The sequence below is a fragment of the Monopterus albus genome, unplaced genomic scaffold (genome assembly GCF_001952655.1).
Source record: "Monopterus albus unplaced genomic scaffold, M_albus_1.0 scaffold208.1, whole genome shotgun sequence".
Taxonomy (NCBI): domain Eukaryota; kingdom Metazoa; phylum Chordata; class Actinopteri; order Synbranchiformes; family Synbranchidae; genus Monopterus; species Monopterus albus.
Genome location: NW_018128088.1, coordinates 715,030 through 725,990, shown reverse-complemented (window position 1 = coordinate 725,990; position 10,961 = coordinate 715,030). Strand labels below are relative to the sequence as shown.

At 39.0% G+C, this 10,961-nt stretch overlaps 1 protein-coding gene and 1 pseudogene across 1 annotated transcript; one reads left to right on the top strand and one right to left on the bottom strand.

The window, feature by feature from the left end:
- The window catches only part of LOC109970807 (WD repeat-containing protein 41-like), a 7,057-nt pseudogene extending 1,664 nt beyond the window's left edge, over window positions 1–5,393 (bottom strand).
- On the top strand, window positions 5,334–8,409 carry oaz1b (ornithine decarboxylase antizyme 1b). The gene is given in 6 exon segments (XM_020618587.1): window positions 5,334–5,533; window positions 6,954–7,005; window positions 7,007–7,093; window positions 7,499–7,671; window positions 7,985–8,070; window positions 8,207–8,409. Coding segments are annotated over 6 exon segments (654 nt in total). The 5' UTR covers window positions 5,334–5,408; the 3' UTR covers window positions 8,338–8,409.
- The last annotated feature ends 2,552 nt before the right edge of the window (window positions 8,410–10,961 follow it).

Below are 10,961 nucleotides of genomic sequence, written 5' to 3'. Positions count from 1 at the left end.
AGCTCGAACCTGGTCCTGGTGGTCAGACAGACAACGGATTTCATCCAGTGCCACAGAGGAATCAGGAGACACTGTCAGCTGGCAGATCACTGCAAAGAGGAAGAAGTAAAGATTCTGTTAACCCATGTCACTTTCTTCTATGTGTGTATGACACAGACACTTAATATGGAACATTCTCATCAAAAGGTGATAAACTTGCTCCATTACCCATCTCTTTATCCATAGCAGCTGCCATGCAGTTCTTGGGCAGCTCTATCAAAGCGGTTAGTCCTACAAAACATCCGAACACAACAACTTTCATCAGTCTGTGTGCAAAAAGCAGCGTCTAGGATGCAACAGTCAACAAGCCAGATCATATTTTTCCTTTTGCTTCTCCTTTCCATTGTCGCTGTGGTTCTGTCTGTGACACTGTCTGCTCCACATGCACAGTTCCTCCCCACACACAGCCACTCCAGCACCAGCAAACACAGTGTTAGGGTGATTTTTATTTTACACACTTATGAATGGTTTCATTTTATAGGAGACATAAGTATACATACCTACATGTCACAGATATGTTTATGTAATTACTTTTCACCCACTTATATGTTCACTAAAATAAAGGGAAAATAAGTTTCTGTAGGAGACACTGAAAACTTGTGTGATATTGCAGGCTCTTGTGATTAAAAGTCTGGTGGACTGAGTGGTTTTCCAAGGTCTAATCATCCCACCGGCTTTCATTACATTTGTTGCCTTTTCTAAAAGAGCTCATTATTCCCTCTGAGCCTTGAAGCCAGGGGAGTTGGGGTTTGATAAGATACTAAGATTTACACCAAGGTTATGGTCAGATGTTGGTCTAGAAGAAAACAAGTCCAGGTGCAGTCTCAGGGTTGCCGAGATAACAAGAAGCATTGTGGGTTGTGCAAAGTGTCTGTTTCAGGACAAGGTCGTGCCAAGAACGAGACCGGACGAGGACTGAGGGACCAATGACGGGAGAGTTAAGTCTAAACCACAGCTTCTTCCCAACAGTTTTTGACCAATCAGATAGTGGCACCTTTTCATACAAATATTGTATACCGACAAGTTGAGGACAGTCTTTTCTGTTTATCCTAAACAGTGAAGATCAATGTGCACATGCTAATTTTGATACGTTAATGCATAATAAATTTCACACTGTGAAATATATATCCTCTTATTAGTCTTCTCTTTTCAGTATAAAAAGAACACGCCTCACAACAGACACACACAGTCAGCTTAGCACGCGAAAAGTAGGAGCTATTTTTTAATCTGACATGCACACAAAACACCACTGAGGAAAGAAATGAAATATAATTATAGATGCTTCAATTAAGCCTAGTCTATGACCAAGAGGAGGCAATTAACCATTTTTATCTTAAATTAAACCTGGCGCAACAACCGTTGGTGTCAAACTTTAACTAGTATTACATTTCTTTCCAACACAAACATAATTGCCCAGAGTTGCATGACATGACTAATATCTAAGAACATTTCATGTGAAGGACCAAGACATACTGTAGATGTCCTCTGTTAAAATGTATGAGGCTCTGATGTAGTCATTCTGCAGCTATAGTTACTATAAAGAAACTGTTTCCTGCCAAACTACTTTCAGTTTTTGATCGCTGAAGATAAAAAAAAGTATTTCTATGATGCATGTGTAAGACCTCAATTCCAAAAGAGCTGGGAGACTGTGCAAATAAACACAAAATGAAATGTTTACCCTATATTAATTTGGTAACAGTACAAAGACAAAATACCTAATGCTCAAATTAACATTTTGGTTTAGGTAAGCCTATTCTAACTTTTGACTAGTTTTTAATTTACATTGTTTTTATTTACAGTTGTATATATGGGGGAAAGAAATCCCATTTGGGCAATTACCTTTACAGAAAACTGAAGATCTGAAATGGTCTGAACCCTGTTGCCAATATCAGGGTCCCACAACTGATAAATGAGGTTAAGAAGAATCACAGAATCACAAACCAGATTTTAGTGTGTGGGTGTAAATGTAGGACTCATTTGATACAAGGATACGCTGAGACTTCTGTCAGATGAAGCTGTGATAAGCAAAGTGACGCCATTGTTACAGGTGAAGGTGGTTATGGCTGTTATTTGCTGGGAATGGCCCCTCAGCTCCTACAGCCTCTCACCGGTCTAACAGGCACAGAAAAAAAAACATAAAAAGATATTAGTGCCAGCATGTTTTGTGAAATTCACAAAGCGTAGAAGTAACGAATTAGCAACATATTACCTCAATATTCCACACCAAAATGAGGCCATCATCCCCTACTGAGGCACATCTGGGAAACACAAGATGTTTCTTATGTAGACTAAAAGCTATTTTTGTTGTAAGCTTCTTCCTTCTTCTTTTAACCAGGAACTCACAGAGACGAAACGGACCACTTGGATATATAAAAAATAACCGTGCTGGTTTATTCAAAGAATCACAGGTAAAATTAACATTACACGTCCAGATCTCTTCCACCTCCAATCCTGCACGCAGGCAGAATCAAGTATGAAAGATCCTGAACCATAATGCCTATACAATATTATCACTTGGTTGGGCTAGCCCATACTACACAGGAACGTCAAACCGTGACGTCACCTGATATGCCAGCTTTGCAGCTGACCATAACAATAGTCAAAACATGAAGAAAATCAATGTGTGTGAATGTTGATTATGTGGTGTGTATCTAAGAACATTCTGACATGACATCTAGTGACATGTCATGACATTACACATAAGAAAATATTATGATTACAATTACGGTTACACATATCATAATAATAACAATATCCTCCTGCCTGCAAACTTTTTCTATCTAGTTGTCCTTGGCCATATGCACCCTGCAAGAAACTCATGAGAATGACTAAGCATTTAACAGCCTGAGCTAGACAGCCTGGCTCCACTAAACATTCCTAAAACAACAAATATCTAACCAATGTCTATCTGACTAAAAAATTACCTAACAAGACGTAAAGACAAAACACAGTTGGTGCCTTATTTAAAAACATCCAAAACATCCCTACAGCAATAAACACCTGATCCTGTCTTCACATGGGTTCTGAAACAAGCACAAGTTCAGAAATGCAGCTGTGAGTGAACACACACACCTGGTGCCGCGCCTCCTACAGGTTTCCGCTGGCCCACAGAGACAGGCCCAGACCATGGCGTATCTTAGCTTCATCCTCTCTGCGGCTCAGCTGCTCTGCCAGACGCAGACCTGAGGAGAGGAGGGAGAGACGCCCTAGGACTCTAGATCATCCTAGACCTGACAACTGCCTCAGCCTTTTTTCAACATGCCACCTATCAGGAAGATATCATGTTGGAAAAAAAAAACTGTCACCGGTTTGCTTCTGTGTGTGGGTATATAGCCACCAGTGGTTAAAACTGTTTGATCTTTTATCTCTGTAATGGTACTTTGGTAACTCAAAGTTATATGATCTGGTACAATACTTAAGTAAAGTTTACAGAATAATGGCATACTGAACAATGAAGGTATTAATCCGACATGTGATGCTGACAGTTTAACTGCAGAGCAGGAAGTAGCCCTAAGTAAAAGTATTGTCATCACACTATGAATACTCCATATAAGTAAAAGTCCTACCTTCAAAATATTACTTTATTAAATGTATCCTCCATAAATATCAGCATCAGAATGAAAAATGATAAAAAAATTATGGTCTATAAATTATGGAATATGATTATAGGCCTATATATTACTATATTTACATTATTACTGCAATAGCGTGCAAGCTCTAATGATGTAGCTTATTAAACTGCTTCACAGTTAAATTTTTAGACCTATCTTATAGTCTGATCATATGCAAAGTAACTATAGCTGTCAAACAAATGTAGTGGAGTAGAGTTGAACAGTAGTAGAGAATAATTAGCATTAAAATGGAAATAGGTAAAGTTCAAATAACTAAAAGTTGTAGAATAAATATTGTACTTATGTACTGTAATTAGGCGGGTTACCTACTTTCTACCACTGCACATGGCCAAATAAACAAACTACCTAATTAAATTAACTGCTTTTCATTATTGGCAAAGTGTCAAAATATGATGAAACCTGGTGACGGTGGGAGTTCAGACATTAGGAAATCATGTATCTCAAGTGTCTTTGTTCTTAATTTTTCTCTGTCCCTTGTACTTTTCCATTACGCCCGCATGTAAACACATAGCTGCTAGCCAAACGGCTACTAACCTATCCCATAAGCTATTTGTTTGCTCGGCTGACTTGCTAAAGGGAATAATCGGGAAAGATGCGTAGTTATGACATTAGAATTAATTGTAGTATAAAGACAATGGCCATCCTGTAGTGGCGATACTTGAAATATTACCTAACGATTTTAGTGACATTTAGTGACAGGTCAAGGTCAGGCCAATTTTCTGAGGTGCACTTAAAGGCTTATCCTTAACTAGCATCTTTAGCGTTTCTGGTTAGCGTTAGCTTTGTTAGCAAGAGTGTTAATTTAGATGTAAAACTCATTTTAGGCGTAGCTGTAACCTTGACTTCCGCTTTGAATGTAAAAGTCCATTTTTGAACTTAGAAAAATGAAGGAACTTGCGCACTTTATCCATATTAAAACAAAATTAAACTGAAGCTCATATGTTTTGAACCTAGCCAGGAATTACTTTTGGGTTATATTATTTGTTATTTTTGGTTGGTGGAACAAAGTACTGACTATTAAAGCTGTACACCCAAGTGCCACAAATGTAAGAGAGAGATTGTATGCAGAGTCAGGTAGAACTGACCGTGAAATGTTGTAAGTAACCCCCCCCCAATTAATTAAACTACCTGATTTTTATGGCTTTCAAATGCATCTCATCAGAAGAGCAAGTTAAATGAAGTACAACTGAAATCTTGGGAAAAAACAAACGAGTTGCTACTTCTAACAGGTAATAGAGTATAAACCACCTGTGATGTTGTCATAATTTGTAAGTAGTAGAAATTGATCTTACATTCTATGAAGAAAAAGTAAAACACTGCATATATTTTATAGGCTAATTCCAGCATTTCTTTAATCCAGCATGTTTACATTGAACTACTTTTATCCCAAAAAGGGACTTTGTATTTTCTATATCCATGATCATGTTGAAAGGAATCTAAAAACCCCATTTATATGTTAGGAAATAAAAATTACAGAATAAATCAAACAGAACAAAGTTTAATCCCGAGAGCCAATCCATATTGTGATGTCTGTAGTCGTATAAATATACATCATATATTTCGAAGTACTTTTAAATGCATTCAACCTTTATTTTGAAATCACAGAGAAAGTCTGAAGCTGTCGTTGTAGGTACCTTGACAACTTCCCTTTTCTCCAAGCTCAATTCTCCGACCGATCACTAGCCAGCCGAGTATAGTAGAGAGCAATCAGCACGTCGTGTCTCTACCCGAGGCCGGATGGTAAAATCCAACCTCCAGCGGATCCTAAACAGTCATTGCTTTGCTCGCGAGAAAGAAGGAAAACAGCAGTCTTTTACTACCATGGCGGATTTAAGTAGTGGCATTTGTAACATGATTGGGAAGTAAGTAAACGAAAAATGCCTCATTTTAGTTAATGCTAATTGCTAACAGTGATGTGGGGGAGGGGCAGCTAAGCTAACATAGCTAGCAGCAACAGAGAAGCGGAAGTAAAACGCGTCATACGATATATTACAGTTTATATGTAGCTACTACTTTGTACTAAGTGTTACGTTTCGAGGCAATCGTCGTTTTAACGTTATCTTTTATGAAAATGTCAAAATTATAGACATTCACTTGCTGGTCTGACAAACAACCTGAGCAACATAAACTACAGCTAAATAAGAACGTCGTCGAACTTATGTTACGTCGATGTTGAGCAGTCTTTAATGTTACTTACTTGTTATAGCCAGCTAGATAAATTTACTGTGTAAAGTACTGGAAAATTTAAACTGACAATATACACGTAACGTTATTTCTCCACATCACAGTCTATTCAATTACCGGACAGACTTCCTTGCTTAAAAAAAAAAAAGACAGACATTGTAACGACTCTTCGTAAACATTGTCTGTGAAATTCAAATCATTTCGCCACATAAGAGGATGTATATAATAACTTAATTGTAGCTCACATCATTACTTGAGATATCTGTGTTAATGGGCTAAAAGTCAGCCAGTGAAGTGGCTAAGGTTACATGTTCGTTACTTACGGTGATCTCGCGAGATGACGTCGGAGTCAGGTTGGTTGACAAGTATTTGATAGTGACGGCAGTACGTCACTACACAGTGAGGGGGACGTAGCTGTGCTTGTGAATAACAAAATCTTTATCATTGCTGGGAGAGACAATCAGTATAATTTTAAGGCCCTATATATATATACACACACACACAGAAGAAATGGATGGATCTGGGTGACGAATGAGTTTACAGGTCTTCATAAACATAATTACGTGAAGGGTTAACCAGGCTATGCTATTGACATAAGAGTCATGGGAACGTGTTGATTTGTTACACAGCTATTTTTAACAAAGCTACACTTGCTATGGTTTAAGTCTACATGCAAGAAAGATACCCTGATCCTTAAGTAACTGCTGTGAAAATTGAGAATTGTATTATTAAATGTGAACTAGAGCTGAGCAAAGCACCATTGTTTGAAAGATCATCCAGGCCTGCTGGTGTGACACATGCCTGTGGACTGAGCATATAGGTGGTAGTAGTTGTAGCATTTGTTATAGTTTATGGATTGGAAAACGTTATTTGTCAAGCAGTATTGTGTAATCTAACACTTTGATTCTTATGAAGCCACGTAGAAAGAAATGACAGTTTTGTTTGCAGAAATGAGATGCAGGAGCATGGGGTGTCAAGGAGTTGTCTAAAAATGTTACGTGTATAGAAACACAAGGCATGTTTTGAATTACCAAAAAGTTCTTAAGAGCATTGTGGATTGTGATTCTTTTTCTTTTCTCTTTGTTCCCCCACCTTCAGCCTGTCCCTGCACTGTAGTAGTACCCGCGGCCCGGGGCCTCTGTGGTGCTCCTGATGCCCCTCTCCCACCCCTGAAGATCCCAGGTGGGCGAGGGAATGGCACACGGGATCACACTCCTTCAGCTCAGCCGCTCTACTCAGTAAGTCTGGAAGCACAAACAGGGCTGAAATGTAGTTGGAGAAACTATGATACAGACATAGTAGCTGTTGTTTTTGGAGAACGGACTGTGTCGAGCTCCTCCTTTCTCGCTGCAACCGTTTCCTATCATGTGATTGTGTTTGTGCACAGTTTTGGAAGGTACATCTGGGTTTCATTGGATTCAGTCATTTATGCTGTGCAGTGAAACATAAGACAAATTAAAATTTTCTTTGAGATTTCAGCTGTTAAGTTGCAATGATCACATGTGCATATAATTGCTTGGGCCACATTTCCATCCAAGTTAAATTGTAACTGGACACTAGAGAGAAACAAGCAGTCTATTCACAATATCTACCACATTAGCCACTGCTGTTTTCCAATAGATTATATGTATTTGTGTTTCCAGGACCGAAAGTTGACTGTAACGGAGGAACCAGCAGGGAATGGTCGCCCTGGGATACTCCACTTCCAAAGTTGTCCCACCATTAGCAAGACTATACAGTGGGATGCCATCCTAAGCAGCAGTGCTCTTTACGTGGAGATACCTCTTGACCCTCTTCCTGAAGGCAGCAAGGAGAGGTGAGGGTGGAGCATTTTTAGCAAGACAGTGGCACACTTCAGCCATGTTACAGGAGAGTAAACAATGTAAATCTCAGTTTTATTATGAAATGTAAAAGGTTGTTGGACTCTGGCAGCCTGTAGACCTTCAGGCTTTCATCCCTGTTAATCTGACTATCAGGTTGGCTCACTTTAATCCAGGTGGAAGGAAACCAAAAGCAGTAACACAATAAGAAAAAATGCATCAAATTGTCTCCAAGATAAGTCTGAGATTTAATATAATGTTAAATTTGTTCTCCATTTTCTAACAAGCTGCCCTCTGTTCTCCCTCCAGTTTTGCGGCTCTCTTGGAGTTTGCTGAAGAACATCTGAAAGTCGTTAGCGTGTTTGTCTGCTTTTACAAAAACCGAGATGATCGTGGTATGTGCCAACAGCCACGTGTTTCCTGACATACCTTGTTCACTCAGAACACTCAGATAGCTTTAATAATTATTTTGGCTCCTGTGTTGTGATTTGTACTGCATATTTATCTGATGTCCCCACCTTATTCTTTCAGCTAAACTGGTGCGTACCTTCAGTTTCCTGGGCTTTGAGATTGTGAAACCAGGCCATGCCCTCGTCCCACCTCGACCTGATGTTTTCTTTATGGCCTACAATATCGACAGGGACTCCTCAGATGAGGAGTAGCCCTCTGGACAACCTTCCACCCCGCTTACTTCCCCCTTTTCTTCCCAATATACAGTTGTGCTCATAAGTTTACATACCCTGGCAGATTTTATATTTTTTTTGGCTATAGTTCACATACCCTGGTGATTTCGGCCTGATAACATGACACGAGTTGGCACAAACAGTTGTGAATGGCAATTAAAGGTAACCATCTTCACCTTGATCTGTTTGCTGGTAATTAGTGTGTGTGTATAAAAGGTCAATGAGTTTCTGGACTCCTGACAGACCCTTGCATCTTTAATACAGTGTTGCACTCATGTTTCTGTATTCTGAGTCATGGGGAAAGCAAAAGATTTGTCAAAGGATCTGCGGGAAAAGGTAGTTGAACTGTATAAAACAGGAAAGGGATATAAAAAGATATCCAAAGAATTGAGAATGCTAATCAGCAGTGTTCAAACTCTAATTAAGAAGTGGAAAATGAGAGGTTCTGTTGAAACCAAACAACGGTCAGGTAGACCAACTAAAATTTCAGCCACAACAGCCAGGAAAATTGTTCGGGATGCAAAGAAAAACCCACAAATAGCTTCAGGTGAAATACAGGGCTCTCTGAGAACATGTGGTGTGGCTGTTTCAAGATGCACAATAAGAAGGCACTTGAAGATGGGATGCATGGTTGAGTTGCCAGAAGAAAGCCATTACTACGCAAATGCCACAAAGTATCCCGCTTAAAATATGCCAAACAGCACAGAGACAAGCCTCAAACCTTCTGGCGCAAAGTCATTTTGAGTGATGAGACCAAAATGGAACTTTTTGTCCACAACCATAAACGCTACGTTTGGAGAGGAGTCAACGAGGCCTATGATGAAAAGTACACCATTCCTACTGTGAAACACGGAGGTGGATCGCTGATGTTTTGGGGATGTGGCACAGGAAATTTGGTCAAAATTGATGGCAAGATGAATGCAGTATGTTATCAAAAAATACTGGAGCAAAATTTACACTCATCGGCCCGGAATCTGCGCATGGGACATATCTGGACATTCCAACATGACAATGATCCAAAACACAAGGCCAAATCAACCTGTCATTGGCTACAGCAGAATAAAGTAAAGGTTCTGGAGTGGCCATCTCAATCTCCTGACCTTAATATCATTGACCCACTCTTGCAAGATCTCAAAGCGTGTAGTTCATGCAAGACAGCCCAAGAATTTACAGGAACCGGAGGCTTTCTGCCAAGAAGAACGGGCAGCTTTACAATCTGAAAAGATAAGGAGACTCATCCACAACTACCACAAAAGACTTTAAGCTGTCATTGATGTTAAAGGGGGCAATAAACGATATTAAGAACTGGGGTATGTAAACTTTTGATCAGGGTGATTTGGGTAGTTTCTGTTGTCATTATGATGTAAAAAGAGTAAACACAGTTGTCTGACAATAAATGGCTTCAGCCAAACACTAACCATGGCTGAAAGAAAAGTTAAGTGTTTTCATTCATACTCTCTGCAAAATAGCCACAAAAAATATATAAAATCTGCCAGGGTATGTAAACCTATGAGCACAACTGTATGTTTGTCCATCCTGTTCCAGCTTACTCATATACACCACTGTTTGTTTTGACCCTCAGCAGTAGCTCTCTGTATGCAAGTATTCATTTCCCTATGCTTTTTGTGTTCAGTTCCCACCATTTATCATTTTGTTTTACTGTTTTCATTAAAAATTAATGTGTTGTCACCTGAAGTAGAACTTTGGTTTTTGGACTTGGAATCATATTGCAGTTCTCATAGTTGTCATAAGTTGAGCTCATAATTTCCATTTGTTAAATTTTTTATTGAGATGTCATTTTATGAGGTTTTCATTTTTGAATGTACAACAAAAAGGGAAGTAGGTTTACACTCGGGTAGTCCAGGTTTCTTTTGATTGGCTAAATAATAACCTTAACTCCCCCCACATCTATGCGGGGCTAGTTTTTATTTTGTAGCTTAATATCCTCTTTAGTATTAGGATTTTTGAAATGCTACTTTTGAGCGACAGCCCCAATAATTGGTACTTTTATATCTGGATAGTGAATCCATTTAGATTAGAGGTGGAGTGAAAAAGGAATGTGGTTGCCTGTGTCACTTTCAAGTCGAGTATCCTGTGACGAGTGTAGAAGGAAGTGAATAATCCAAAGGCTTTTGCTTCTTTTGCCATGTATACTTGACAATATTGTATTTTGTTTTGGATGTTGAAAAAATGCTGTCATGTTATGATTGAAATTTTTTTTATTAGCATTCCTTTTAACTTTTTTTTTTCCTCTTCATGGTAATGATTTCACCTGCATAGTGGTACCTGTTGTGCTTCTGTGATAATAAAACAAACAAATGTCTTATAATGCATTTACTTGAGCTTGTTAACACATTAAAAAAAAACTTTAACACATTTAAGCTACAGTATGGAAGCAGATATCCTGGACTCCTAAGTTTGTGTTCCTGTATTAAGCACTTTGGTTAGCTCAGTTTCTACCTGATATAACTGATGGAGCATCTGTGCTGCTGGGTGCAGGTAAAGTGAAGAAAATCAGGCCAGTTACAAAAGAGGAGTGTTGTAGACAGCTAGAGCATGCCATGTGTCTTCACACCACCAGGAGGCCCCACAGGACCTCCTGG